At 35.6% G+C, this 15,302-nt stretch overlaps 2 protein-coding genes across 2 annotated transcripts; one reads left to right on the top strand and one right to left on the bottom strand.

Moving 5' to 3' along the window:
- Positions 1–435: 435 nt before the first annotated feature.
- On the bottom strand, positions 436–8,347 carry LOC134846548 (kelch-like protein 3). Its single transcript, XM_063863928.1, has 5 exons — positions 7,760–8,347; positions 7,103–7,383; positions 5,545–6,584; positions 3,493–3,649; positions 436–1,006 (listed from the first exon to the last, which is right to left on the bottom strand). Exons 1-5 carry the CDS (start codon positions 8,148–8,150, stop codon positions 725–727), a joined length of 2,151 nt encoding a protein of 716 aa, XP_063719998.1. The 5' UTR covers positions 8,151–8,347; the 3' UTR covers positions 436–724.
- Positions 8,348–13,788: 5,441 nt separating this feature from the next.
- LOC134846547 (heparan sulfate glucosamine 3-O-sulfotransferase 6-like) lies at positions 13,789–15,074 on the top strand. Its single transcript, XM_063863926.1, has 2 exons — positions 13,789–13,971; positions 14,841–15,074. The coding sequence occupies exons 1-2, from the start codon at positions 13,818–13,820 to the stop codon at positions 15,071–15,073; spliced, it is 387 nt and encodes a 128-aa protein (XP_063719996.1). The 5' UTR covers positions 13,789–13,817; the 3' UTR covers position 15,074.
- Positions 15,075–15,302: the final 228 nt, after the last annotated feature.

Here is a 15,302-nt window from a genome sequence, read left to right as displayed (position 1 = left end):
TGTTTTTAAGTCTATGAGAGAGTAAATTTCATTGAAAAGGCATAACTTGTCATTAATGTAAATACATCTCATAGTTTAATTAAGAACAAGTTATGCCATTTCAATGAAATTATTTAAATTACTCTCTCATAGACTTAAGAATAGACTATTTATGACAGCTCAAGCTGTAAATACACCCTCATTCGTTTAATCGTAAACAATAATTCTTCAGAGGAAACTCATTTGTAATTAGGGAAGATGGGCCAAGAAAACCCACCCAACATCGCTGAGAACCCGCCAGTACCGATGCATCTACTGTCGTACAAACGCTCTCTCATCTTGTTTTTCCCGTAACATTTTTGGGCCAAATCCTGCAAATCAGGTCACGAATGGTTTTATTTGCCTATTGACTTTGAAAACGAATTCTTGGAATTTAAAATTAACTTAGTTTAAAAAATTGAACATTCAATAATATCGACTCGAACATTGCATAAATTATAAGCTCAACCTAAATAAACTAAAACGGATTACAGTTAGATATATATAAGCGCCATAATGGACGAATAAATAAAGGTTAATTGTTTTCGGAAAAGTTAGCACGGTTAACAAAAACACGTTTGTTTTGCCAAGTTTTGACACAAAAAAATTAAGTTTTTTTCACGTTGAAGTAACCAAGTCTTCTTTCTGAGAGGCTAGTTTCACAACTCGTTTTGAAGTTAGGTTTCTTATTTCTGTTATAACTTAATTATAACTTCTTGTCCAGAACCACGACACCCGAGTAGCTTCTTCCGATACCCATTTGTGCCGGAAGGAGAGTCCAAGCGTCCGTTTTCGGGTTGTAAACTTCAACTGAGTTCAAGTTCTGGTTGCTGTCGTCGCCCCCACATACATATAGTAGTCCGTTCACCGCTACAACACCTGCATTGCGTCGCATTGTGTGCATGTCTGCCACATAAGACCATCTGTTCAATTCCGGGTCGAATCTCTCCACTGATTTGCGAATCATGGGTCCATCGTGGCCTCCGACCTAACACCAAATCGCCAAAAATATCAAATCGAATCACTTTGAAATATTGCATGATAATCAAAATGAAAATCTTCAAAAATTAATCTTCTTGATATTTGCAACTAAATTATGAGAAATCAACCATATATGGCAACTTAAAATTTCAGAAGACATTAATATTACACAGAGGGAAAATGGAGCTTCGCATCAGTTGCGATACAAAAATGAATGAATATGATTACCGGCATATCAAAAATAAAAAAAAACCTTGTCAAAAAGTTTTTTTTAAAGAACAAAAACTCCAAGAACAAAACTACCTGCACCATTAGAAACCTTACAAAGAGCTTTCATAATGCTAAAGAAACCAAACCTTTCTGCTGGACCTAAGCCATCAAAAATTAGCAGACCCGAAAATTCAAAAAAGTACAAACTTTTCAGTTTCCACAAAAAAAAAACCCGACTGGAATCGAACTTCTGGGATTTGACTTTCAACCATGACGGTTACCACTGCACCAAATGCACATAAAACTTTTTGAATTTATAAAGAGCGCAACTTCCGACACAGAGGCGAAGTTGCAGTTCGCATACACAAGCCAAAATATGACCGACAAGGCTACTGGGAAAAACTGAATGAGAAAAACTTTGAGACTACAAAATTTCTGAAGTGACGCACGCCAATTATGAGTCTACATAATTGCTAAGTCACGCAAGCCAACTATGATGCATTAGCAGTACCAGTCAATTTGAAAAGAAATGTACCAATTAACATGACTCAATTTATAGAGCGGACGCATTTTAACTAGCATACGAAAAACTTCATTAAGAACATGCGACCCTGCTGAGGTTCGAACCCTCTTATTTTGCTGCTGGTCTCCTTCCATACCTCAACGATACAGAACCATATCACCTTGAAGCTAAAGTGCTATTTGTAATACAGTAGTGTGCGTTAATATCCTTAGCATTTGCTGTAGCTGTAATTATTCGCTGGTTATTGATCTTATGCACATACTGAATAAGAGCACTTACAAAAAGAGCACTAATATTTGCGACTTAAGTTGGAAAAAAGTGAGTTCGTAATATCACACAAGCTTTGCTCTTGTAAAAAATTTTAGACCTTCGAAGCTGCGCTTCGCAAACATAAGCGAAAATGACAAAAAAAGTAGCTCCATGAAGAAAAATAAGAAAAAAGATTTTATTAAAACCTGGAAAAATAACTTTAGCTAAGGCGGAATCGATCCTACAACCAGTAGATCCATAGTCCCCTGTCCTCGCAGCTGCACTGCGAGGCCTAACAATTTGCAAATACTAGCCACAAAAAAGCAGCTACATATGCTATTAAATTGCCAATGCAATGCAGCAAAAGTGGTCACAAATACAAATAGACATAATTTTGCATGTAAAATTTAGAATATAACAAACAAGCATCCACACTAACTTTGCATGTAATAAAATTGAAAGCATCAAGCCAAACTTTATAAATTATGGATTTCAAAAACATTGAGAGATATATTTAGTTGGAAAAAATCGTAACTCGAATTTTTATTATTTTACTGTTATTTGAAAACAAAATTTTCGATTTATTTGATTTCAAAATTGCATCAACTGTGCTAACTTATTAGTAATCGAAACTCAAATAACATGCTATCAAAAAACCGAACAGTTGTCACAAAGGGGCACCAATATTTGCAAATTAGGTTGAAAAAAATAACGTCGTACTATAATACTACTCTCGCTTAAACTGGCTAGTTTAAAGAGAAAACATAAAAAACTCAAAAAATAGCAAATAAATTGGCAAAAATTCTTGCAACTCAATTACTTGCTCAAAATCGGAACACACTGAAGTGTTTTTTAATATGAGTAAACACGCATAAATTTTAGGCATATTTGGTACTGCGGCAACTAAGTCGACAAAAAGTAGACAAACAGAAGTCCGTCCAAAATTTTTTGACACGCAGACATTTTCTGCTTGCAAAACAAAAACGTCCTAGCCGGATTCCAACCATTGGCTTTGCCTTTAAATGCAGGTGCGTTAGCTCTTCGCCACATGCGCGAATTAACGACCGACTTTTAATTGCAATGCGATTAAGGAAATACAATAGACCCAATTTTGCAAGTAATAGTTTGGAATACAACAAACTGAAGGCATCCACACTAACTCGCAAAGCATAAAGTCACATTATGTATTAATAATGCATTTCAAAAAATTGTGATATATTGAACTCGAGTTTTTCATTATTGTGACGTTGTTTGAAACAAATAGTTTATTTGATGAATTAAAAATGCATCAAATGTGTTAATTTATTACTATTCGGATGTCAAAGCACATGTTTTCAAAAATCTGTATAGGTGCTCAAACAATGGCACCAATATTTGCGACTTAGGTTAGAAAAAAAGGTTCTCAATAATACACCAATTTGACGATAGTGTAATAAACAGAAAAATTGAGTTTCTTATTAAAATTGTCAAAATTAAGGGTTAATTTAAAATAAAAAATTTAAAAAACGAACAGCGTATAGGAATCCGTCGAGTGCACCCACTCCAGCCCCACTCCTCCTGGTGGACATCTCGGCCACATGGGTCCACACATCCCCCTCTGGGTCATAGCACTCCACCACATTCAGACATTGTCTGCTGGCCCCGTCATACCCACCCACCGCATACAGTCTAAACAGAGTGAGAATAATAATAATAGTAATAATTATAATAAAATAATAATAATAGTAATCATAATAATAATAATAATAATCATAATAATCATAATAATAATAATAATAATCATAATGATAATCATAATAATCATAATCATAATAATAATCATAATAAAAATAAAATAATCATAATGAAAAAAAATCATAATAATCATAATAATAAAAAACATTATAATAATAATCATAATAATAATAATCATCATAATCATAATCATCATAATAATCATATTAATCATAATCATAATAATCACAATATTAATAATAATCATAATAATAGTAATAAAAATCACAATAATAATAATCATAATAATCATAATAATCATAATAATAATCATAATAACCATAATGATAATAATCCTATTAATAATCATAATAATAATAATAATAATAATCATAATAATAATAATAATAATAATAGTCATAATAAAAATAATAATCATAATCATAATAATAATAATCATAATGATAATAATCCTATTAATAATAATAATAATAACAATAAAAACAATAGTAATCATAATAATCATAATAATAATAATAATAATCATAATAATATTAATAATCATAATAATAATCATAATAATCGTAATCATAATAATAATAATAATCATAATAACAATAATAATCATAATAATAATCATAATAATAGTAATAATAATCATAATAATCATAATAATCATAGTAAAAACAATAATAATAATAATCATAATAATAAAAATCATAATAATAATAATCATATTAATAATAATAATAATAATAATAATAATAATAATAATCATAATAATAAGAATCATAGTAATAATAATCATAATAATAATAATCATAAAAATAATAATAATAATCATAATCATAATAATAATCATAATAATCATAATGATAATAATCCTATTAATAATAATAATACTAATAATAATGACAATAACAATAAAAACAATAGTAATAATAATAATAATAATCATAATAATAATAATAATAATAATAGTAATAATCATAATAATTATCATAATAATAATAATAATAATAATAATAATAATAATAATAATAATAATCATAATAATAAACATAATAATAATAATAATAATCATAATAATAAACATAATAATAATAATAATAATCATAATAATAATCATAATAATAATAATAATAATAATAATAATAATAATAATAATAATAATAATAGTAATAATAATCATAATAATAAAAATCATAAAAATAATAATCATAATAATAATCATAATAATAATAATAGTAATAATAATAATAATAATCATCATAATAATAATAATAATAATAATAATAATAATAATAATATAATAATAATAATAATAATAATAATAATAATAATAATAATAATAATAATAGTAATAATAATCATAATAATCATAATAATAAACATAATAAAAATAATAATAATAATAATCATAATAATAATCATAATAATAATAATAATGATAATATATTGTTTCCAAGTGAAGTCATTACACGAACAGAATTACAAAAGAAGAGTTCTTTTTACAAAAACACCACTTGAAAGAGCGACAAGACTAAATTTGGGTAGCTGGTTAATATGCCACCTCTAAATAGGGGACACAACATGGAGCGCAGAGAAATCATGGTGACGAAGAGAAGCTATGTTAATGCTTTTATTTTTGGATCACTTTTAAGCTGTGCCTCCCAAAAAGAGCCAAAAATCAAGAAATATAGGGCCATATCACTTAAAATATCTTAACACTTACCAAGATTTTTTCAAAAACATCTTTATGATGTTTTAGTCATTGTACTAAGAGCTAGTGTTTTTGAGTCTGATTTGAACAATTATCTTGGTTGACTCGAGAACTCTTTCACACTCACTTATTGTTACTGACTCCCACTCCAACCGATGACCTCCTGTGAGTCATGGATGCAATCAGACACCACTCACTGGTCTTCGGGTCAAAGCACTCGGCCGAGTTCAGTCCGGTTGCCCCGTCGAATCCCCCCACCGCGTATATCTTCCCATTCATCCTCGCCGCTCCCAGAGTACTTCTTCTCGCTTCCATACTCGGAGCAGGAGACCAGGTATCCTTAGCTGGATCGTACACCTCGACTGTCCGCACTCTCAAACTCCCGTTGAACCCTCCGCACGCATAGATCAACCCATTCAAAGCCACAACACCTGAGCGACAACGTCGACTGGGCAAATCTGCCTTTGAAATCCATCGTTCTTCTGTGAAGTCGTAGCATTCAACACTTCGGATAGCTTTCGGTGCCTGACCGCCAACGACAAACATCAATTTCGGCAATCCGAGCGGAGCTCTCGGTCTGATCCGTGAGCTTTTAATGTTCGCTTTTAGCTCTTCCGTGCACAAATGGTATTTCATAGCTTCAATGAGGAAATCTTTACATTCGTCCGCTTTCATTAGATGCTCTTGTTCTACTCTTTCGATTAAATAATCTCGTGCCAAAAAAGGAAATTTCACGTGAGACATGACTGTAGCTACCGACCTTTCCCTTTCAGCTCTGTCGTGGTTGACCCACGTCACGACAGCTTCGAAAACTTCCTCTTCCGAATTCACACTCAAATTGTCCGAGGCTATTAGATCCGATAGCTGTTCAGCACTCAGTGCCAGGAACTCGTCGCATTGAATGACATCACTGAAATGCTGTTCAGCGTAGTTGTGTGCAGTCGCGAGGAGTTCTTTGCACGAGTGGATGTCGGCAAAATCCCGAAAGCCGAGACAGTTTGTGGGGTGAAGCTGGGACTGGAGGTACTCACAACATGCGTTTCTGACTTCCTCTATTTGAAGAAGGTTTGCAGTCGGGAGCAAAATTTGGACAGTCTCGTCGTCAATTAGAATTTCAGAAGTATACATGAATTCGAGTATCATTTGAACTGCTTGCGCGTCCACTTCCTAAAAATTAGTTCAACAGCGGTTGAAATAAAGTTAACTTTATTATATTTTGTGCGCGAAGTTTCAGATGTGAAATTAAGTTTTGAGGTTGATTCCAATTGCGAAAACAATTGATGAAGCACAAAAAGTCGATAATTTGCAATCTGCTGCAATGTTTGAAACAACAAAAGCATAGTAAAAGCAATTCTTTCATGCCGAAGATATTTTTAACTTTCGTCTTAGCGACAAAATTGACAAACAAATTGTTCAAACAATTCAAAAAAATAAATAAAATATATCGCCTCGCAAATACTAATCGTTATAGTACTTGACAAAATGACGGTTCCTGTTATTGAATTTTGCAAACGCAGCTAAATTTGAGCAAAATGACAATAATATTTCAAAATTATTTATCGCACCTTGTTGAAATCGGTGGTCGAAATCAATTACCTTCAAAATTATGGGGTAAAGTTCACAATGGGGCTAAAAAAAGGCCAATTAAAACAAAAAAAAGAAAAAATGAAAAACCGAATGCTCACATGCAGCATGATTCTGTTGCTGTGACTCTCTGCCAAATCATTTCTGAACATAGCGTAGAAATAGGGGCTGGACGAGGCCAGTACATTCCGATGGCACTCGATCTCCACCTCAGTTCCGGCCACTCCCAGAATGACGTCACAGAGGTGCTTGTTCCTCCACATGTGGGCCAACATGTCGAAGGCCTTACTGGGGTGGTTGGAGAATCTCTGGGGTACTCCCGAGGAGACACAGGACGCAAAAGTGGACCAGCTTCCAGAGGCAGAACAGCTGTACCTCGCTCCTAAAATCCCTCTCAAACTCCAATAAATAATAAATAAACAAACAGAACAAATAAACAGAATCATTTGAATGATTAATTCAATTGCAGCAAAAAAGCTATACAGAATACAGATTTAATCGATTGCATGTAAAAGAGTTGCAATAAACGTTAAATTATTAAAAATTTTCTGCAAGCTTCAGAAAAATTACGAATTGAAATACTTAAGCTGTCACGAACCGTTGGATTGTTAAATCAGCCAAAAAAAATCAAGTTTTTAAATAGCTATTTTGTTGTTTATAATTACACTTTAATTTCAACAATCAAGAAAATTTTAAAAAATTGATATGTTTTAAATGAAAAAATAACTTCGTACGATTAAGCAGGTGACTAAACCGACCTGGATTTCCTTCAGACTCAGTTGCTTCATCCGCTTCACTGAACATGGGAACTGGTACCAGCCTATTCGAGGACAAGCTTCCACTCCTAGATGAGCCACCAGTGAAGTGCAACTGCGTCTGAGTCGGGTTCTGAGGCGCCACATGATTTTGCTGCGGAGGAGCTGCAGACACGATTCCCATCGTCGGCAAAGTCATCGGAACAGTCAACACATCGCCTCCTCTAGCTACACTCTGATTGGTCGAGGACGTAGCTGTCGAGGCTGGAGTTGAGTTTGCTAGCGAACTCGTTCCAGCCTCTGATTGCGTTTGGCTACTGTTGTTCATGGACATTGTTAGTTGATCATATTTTCTCTGTCTTCGGTTAGTAAATGGGAGTGAGTATCGATCCATTAAATGTAAACACACAGGCAAATATGAACTAATTGCGCTGAGTGCTCGGAGTAGAAAAAGTCGGAAAAGGACAGTCAGGGGTCAGGGTCGAATGGGGGCTGGTCTTGTGACTTCAGTCTCGATTAAAATAACATTATACCTGAAAGAAAGAAATACAAATAACAAAAATATAACAATGATTTGCACCATAAACAACATCCGAGGTCTATTTAACCTCATGACGTAATAAAAGCTGCAAAGCTTCAAAGTAGATGTTTCCTCCAGAATGAGACGTATTAAAAGAAGATTCAGGAAAAAGGCAAACAGTGGCTACTTTACCACCAGACATGAATATCAATTAACCAGTTGTTTCACAGGGGTATCGTTTAAATCAAATGTATTTGAAAGGAATGATTTATTGGAGTCCAACTAGCAAATAAAATCTGCGCATTTAGCTTGCACTGATGACAAAAAATTCGATTTTATGGAGAATAAAACCACAGTTGTCAAGAAAACAGTCCGCGTTTTTAAACAGGCGAATCCGCACTTCGCAAACAAGCTGACAAATAAAACATCTAAAAGTTCGAGGATATACAAAATATGCCTTGGCCATTGCCTTAGCCAATTTGTGATTTAACCGATTTATCTCATGCTGTTTCAAACCACTAGACAGAAAATGATGTGTTGCACCAGTGCATATTTACGGATTTCTGTTTGTTGAAATTGAGTTCCCCATTATTTTTTGGCTTAAACGTTTCGGCTTTTTGGTTCAAATGTCTCGGTTTTACATCGGCTTTGCTATTCATAAAACGTCGCTCAAACGTTTGAGTAACATAACCCAAAAAATTAAATTTAAAAAATTGAGATGGCAATTGTAAGACGCCCTAGTTGGTGAAATACAGTCAACAAAAGACGCGAACTTTGGCAAAGTACAAGCGACAAAACGGCTCCGAGTCAATTGCCTTTACAACTAAAAAACAATTTTCAAAATGTTTTGAAAACTGGCATGCTGCCTAACTGAGTCATATTCAGCCCATTTGGTCTTCATAACTTACCTTCTTTTTAATGCGAGGTGAGCGAGAAAAACAAAAAAGCCGTAACAGGTTGCAATGTTCCCCTGCTTATCGCAACGAAATGTAGCAAAACAAATTTTTTGACATTTGGACCTGCAAGTTTACTGATAGGTATGTGAAATTAACGGTAATGATACAATTGACTCGTACCGGAAGCGATTATACGGCGCTACCCACAGGGCAGCCGATTTATCGCTTGGCGCTTCCAAATCGAAGAAAAACCCCTGGACAAGCGCAGTCTCGAGCTGATAGAAAAACGAAGCAGCGCCCGCTCGGAACAACCAATAAAAGAGCTGAAGGAAACAAATAAAGGACAAGAAAAAACGTTCGAAGAACACATCAGATGAGATGGCTGATGCCATGGGCAACACACGAAAAGCATATTCAGTGGTCAAAAGTTTAATTGGCGTCAAGAGCGCTACCAGTGACATGAAAGACAAGTCTGAAAAGGTGGTAACAGAATGGGCCAAAAACTAAGAGAATGGGCAAAAGATTTCAAAAAAATTTCTCAAACGCCCCGCGCGGCCAAGAAAGATAGAGTCAAATTCTGCACCACCATTTACGCCGTTTCCAAGGACAACCCCTGAGAATCTGACCTACTCTATGCAATACACAAACTCAGGAGCAACAAAACTGCTGGTGACGAAAACATTCCCCCAGAACTGTTCATACATGGCAAAAACCTGAAATTAAAAGCCCTATACTGTCTACTTCAAAAAGTGAGAAACACTGAAGAGATGCCCAAAGAATGGAAAAACTGTAATCATCTCTTCGCTAAGAACCTGCGTATTAATCGCATGGAAGAAGAATCAGGCAGGATTTAATAATGGTCGTGGTTGTCGTGATCAAATAATTGCACCAGCCTTCTGATTATTTGCTTAAGCATTCAAATCGACGAAATATCATTGTTTTTGAAAACCATTTATACTGAAACTTACTGCCAAGTCACAGTGTACAATACACTGTCACGATCATTCTTGGTGAAAAACAGTGTAAGACAGGGGCCGGTCTTAACACCCTTTCTTTTCAACTCAGTAATCAAATGGGTCATCTGGAATTTGCTGATGATATTTGTTTACTGAAGACAATGAACCGACGCTTTATCAAACCGAGTAACAACAGAAACAGCAAAACCCGGTCATCAAATCAGTCTAGATAAAACAAAGTTCTGCTCCACAGAAAAAACCTGCAATTTGACCTTCTATCGTTCGAGTAGACAACTTTACCAAACAAGACAGCAACATGCAATTGGACGGCAACATTTCCCATGAAACATGAAACCAAACTGAAAAATGGCAAGGCAAATTATGTGTGGAATTCAATGGCGAGCTTACACAGAAAGCTCAACTATGTGTGAAGTCTCGCAACATTAATTGAGATTGAAAGCTAAAGTTTACAACGCTTGTATTAGAAGTACTCTTTACTAAGGCTGTGAGCCGTGGCCTGTGAAAATTGTAGATGTGGACAAGTTTGAACCTGTCAAAAACTGATATGTTAAATAAATAGCACCGAGAAACTGAGTTGTTCCACTGCATGCGATAAGAGTAATGTTGAAGCTCCAAAAAGTATTAACGAAATTCTTCAAACGAGAAGACTCAAATGGTTGGGACACGTTTTGTGAATGAGAAGAAAAGAAATTCCCAATGCTGCTCTTGAGTTTGTGAAAGCAGAGTCATGGAAACTACTACAAGGTGGTATTACGTAGCTCAAAGTCGTTAAAAACGACCTGAAAAGCAATATAAAGCCGCGAAGGACGTCCATCAAGAGGTGAGATCAGTGCTGGTTTGTTATCTGCAAAGAGAGTGCGATGGACCTCAAACAGGATCTTCGGGATCGTCAAAAGGCGGGTAATGGACAGTGATTTCTGCAAACGCCTTACAAGTAAACAGTAACTGATAGGTATGACCATCAACATTTGCAAAAATGACCTCAACAAAATTTTTAGTAGTAACTGTATCAGAAAGCGGCTGACCTGGCGTTCACAATTGTCAAGAAAATGGCAAGCGAGTTTATTAGGCAATATTAAGCACATTTTATCTTCATATAGAACCTCGTAAAATCAATAGGCGCACCGCTAAACTGATCATTTAGGTTGGTGGATGGGGGGTGGTTGTAGAAGAGCACAAAAATGATAACTTTGAACAGCACATATGAAAGCGTATTTCAGCAAAAATACAGAAAACCATTCATAATAGAAATATCATCGAGATCAAGTGAACAGATTAGAGCAACTTTTCTTGAAGAATAAATTCGTCTATCATAGCCTAATTAGTCCGCATGTCAGTTTTTGTAACACGACAATTCGAACAAAGAAAATATAAATTTCTCAGGCTGGGGAAAGAAAGAGCCGTAATTTTCTGTTTTAACATTTTCAGGTAAGTATACGGCCCTTTTTTCACTTCCCCCGCATTTGATTCTCAGTTTTTTAAGACAAATTTTACGTTGTCAAAACGTATTGACAATTAATTTGCAATTTGAAAAAATTATTCTAAATACTTTTCATCGTCAAATTACGCATTCAGCCATAATAGACAACTGAAAAAATTGAAAGTTAGAAATGTGGGGGTGGGGGGCGGAGTGGGCTCTTTTCCAGTTTCCCCCTTTCAAATTCAATTTTGAAAAGCTTATTTAACGTTGTCATCATGCAATGAAATTTGGCGTGGTGAACAAATCGACAACTGTGAACAGATTTGTTCTTCATACTTTACATCGTAACATCACGCATTTAGCCATAATAGCACGTACAAACATAAAACTCGGTATTTTGAAAAGAGCCGCGGAGTGGAAAAGAGTCAAGTTTACATGCAGTTTTACGACGGAAAGGGAAACTGGAAAAAGGACTCTTGGCTCTTTTTCCTCCAAGCCCCCCCACCTCACACGAGCTTCAATATATTAAAGTAACGAGTGGTTTTACGAGGTTGAGTATGAAGACCAAATATGTTTGTCGTGGCCTTATTAGTCTGTATGTAAACAATCGGACAATGTGGTCAACAAATTTACATATAAAAATTTGCAGGTGGGAGGGTGGAAGGAAAAAGAGCCGGACTCTTTCCCACAATCGCTACTAACCCACGCGGCTCTTTTTCACGCACCCACCCCATCTGCAAACTTTCAAAAGCATTTTTTGTTCTGTTCCGATTGTTACAAAATTTGCATGTGCAAGCATATTAGGTCTTCATACTTAACCTTGTAAGAACCCCTCGCTCATTACACCATAAAACTTAATTCGCCACCCTCCCCAGCAAATAAAGTCCTACCATAATAGAAATACGTTACTAAAGTGTGACTACAAGTTTTTTATCACCAAAATGGGGGATATCATGGAAAAAGCCCTCGTTTGCAATGAATTGATAAAATGGCTTCACTAGTTGTGAATCATTTTATCCATTCTGGTAATAGCAATTGAACTAAATCTTTAGAAATGCACGTTTCTATACTAACAACTTTCCTTCCGGAGCAGACAGCTCTTGAAATAGACCAATTTGCAAAAAGTCACCCTCAGCTCAGCCGAAAATCATACAACTGCAAACTGACTTTTCACTTTGACGATTGCGGATATTCAGTAAACAACTTCTGCTCAGCTCCATAAGAAAGCTGTCCTCAAATTATTGCGAAAACCGCATTCATTCTTAATCCAATTTAATGTGTTAAGATTATAAATTGAAATTATTTATTGGACTCACTTAAATTTCTTTACAATTTGCTTGCCTCTTAGATATCTCAAAAATGTTCTGCGATCTTATTTCCCGAAGAGGCTTGTTGAGGTGGAAAATCAAATATTCTTCTGTGTTATTCAAACATCTCTCATCGTTTCCCAAATCAATCACTCGCAAACAGCTTTCACTCTTCTTTCTGGGCGTGTTCGTTGTTGTGCACTTAGTATGGGCGTTTGCTCCTTGGATAATTCTGGAACTTCCTTTGGATCTCAAAAACTTGCCATTTAGCCTCTACCAATTCAAGCTCAATTCATTCCTGAATGGACAACAAAAGGCTCTTTTCTTACTTACTACCCATCTTAATTTCAAACTAACCATATTTGAAATACTAAACTCTTTGATATATATCAGTATCACTCAAGATCACTTAAAAATTTTGGGCTCTTTTTCCTTTTATCAAAAAAGCAAAAGAGATCCGGTTTAACTTCATTAGGCATCAAAAATAGGACTCCCCCAATTGCGAATTCTTACAGCTAAAATTTCGTTCATATATTCTGATTATTTTCTTAAAATTGCATGCGAGCTACTTGGACATCATATTAGGCGAACCTAATAATCTACAAGATCCACCTTGTAAAACTACTCGTTACACCATAAAATTTAGCGAAGGTGTATGGGAAAGAGCCTATAACAATAGCCTTTTTTCCAGTTTCCCACCCTACCACCCCCCCATCCCCCGTAAAATGACAAAATAAACCTGTTCACATGGCATTTTGCATGTCAGAAATATTGTAAAAATTCGTTCAATTGTTCACGTGACACGTAAAAGCATTTTTTAAAATATGAAATGTCATTTAAAATAGACTTTCCTATATTGAAATTCAGAAAAATACAAGGGGGTACTGGAAAAGAGCCTCGCAATCGAACAACAGTACCCCTCCGTGTTCATAATTGGGGCCATGAAGTGTGGCACTTTCACACTGGGCCACTTTCTGCGACAACACCCTGACCTGTATGTGATGAATGAACAGGAGTACTTTGACAAGCGGTTCTTCAATGAGACATTCGAGTGGTACAGACGCAGGCAGCCATACACCACTCACGACCAGATAGGTTGGGTAGGGGAGGTTGGGTAGGGGAGAAAACATGAAATAAACTTATCCAGATCACCCTAATGTGGGCCCTGCCCGGTCTATTCTACGGCTTCGTTTCATATGTAACGTTTGACATTCCCCCACATTTCAAATTTTCCATTTTTCAACTGGGCTCTTTTCCAGTTCCCCCCCCCCCCACCTTTCAAAATACCGAGCTTTATGTTTGTTTTACGTGCTATTACGGCTAAATGCGTGATGTTACGCTGTAAAGTATGAAGAACAAATCTGTTCAGAATTGTCAATTTGTTCACCATGCCAATTTTCATTGCAGTATGACAACGTTAGATAAGGTTTTCAAAAATGCATTTGAAAGGGGGGGGAACTGGAAAAGAGCCTTCAACTGTTTTACGTGTTATTTTGGCTGAACGCGTGATGTACGAAGTAAGGTATGAAGAAAAAATGTGTTCACAACAGTTAGTTTGTTCACCATGCCAAATTTATTTACAATATGACAACGTAAAATAAGTATTTCAAAGTAAACTTCAAATCTGGAGGGCGGGGAGTGGAAAAGTGCCCATTCGCATTTTAACCCCCTAGCAAGTCACAGTTCGCCAACGGTAAAATCGGCTCATTCCCACTCACTTCCCTTCCCCCACCATTTAAATTTTACAGACTTCAAGTTGTTTTACTTTGAAATTCATTTCAAATCCAGTTGCCTCTCAAAAAACTTGCCTTGCAAATTAAATAATCTCAGACTAAAATCTAGCTTTCCATAGCACCACACTTTAGTAGTTTAAAAACCCGATGATGATTATGACTAATAACTCCATCATATCGACAACAAAACAATTTCTGAGACAAAATCATTTACAATGTTCACAATTTCAGTGATTGACAAGACAGCCGGCTACTTCTACACGTCAGTGTCCCGCTTCAAGAACTACCAGTCCTTCTTAGTTAGGAGACACAACCGCAGTCTCAGATACGCCGACATCCCCGAGTACATCAGCTGGAGACCCCACTCGCCCGAGGACACCCCCAAACTCAAGTTCATCCTCATCGTGTGCGACCCAGTGCACAGGGCAGTGTCACACCACGAGATGTTTAAGGGCTCTTTTTAACATTCGCCATGTTTTTTTTAGCATTTCGAAAACAAGTCCAAGTTCAGTAAAAAAACTTATCGCCCCCAACAAAAGAGTGATAACTGTTACTGTAATTTGGGAGCCAACTTTTTGCCTAGAGATAGATAATTCAAGAGATAATCGTCGTCATTTGAAGAAGCGAAAATTGATACTTGATTCAAAAATTGATAAAGCTTGCAATTAAGCAAGCATAATACACATTATACAT

The sequence above is a fragment of the Symsagittifera roscoffensis genome, chromosome 5 (assembly GCF_963678635.1).
Source record: "Symsagittifera roscoffensis chromosome 5, txSymRosc1.1, whole genome shotgun sequence".
Classification (NCBI taxonomy): Eukaryota; Metazoa; Xenacoelomorpha; order Acoela; family Convolutidae; genus Symsagittifera; species Symsagittifera roscoffensis.
The sequence above is the reverse complement of the archived record's forward strand: the minus strand, read 5'-3'. Positions and strand labels throughout refer to the sequence as shown.

Coding starts and splice junctions, on each gene's coding strand:
- LOC134846548 (XM_063863928.1), bottom strand. CDS start 8,150: ATGGATCGATACTCACTCCCATTTACTAACCGAAGACAGAGAAAATAT. Junction 6,585..7,102: donor GCAACAGAATCATGCTGCAT/GTGAGCATTCGG, acceptor ACTAATTTTTAG/GAAGTGGACGCGCAAGCAGT. Junction 1,007..3,492: donor TCGACGGATTCCTATACGCT/GTTCGTTTTTTA, acceptor ATTTGGTGTTAG/GTCGGAGGCCACGATGGACC.
- LOC134846547 (XM_063863926.1), top strand. CDS start 13,818: ATGAAGTGTGGCACTTTCACACTGGGCCACTTTCTGCGACAACACCCT. Junction 13,972..14,840: donor CACCACTCACGACCAGATAG/GTTGGGTAGGGG, acceptor TCACAATTTCAG/TGATTGACAAGACAGCCGGC.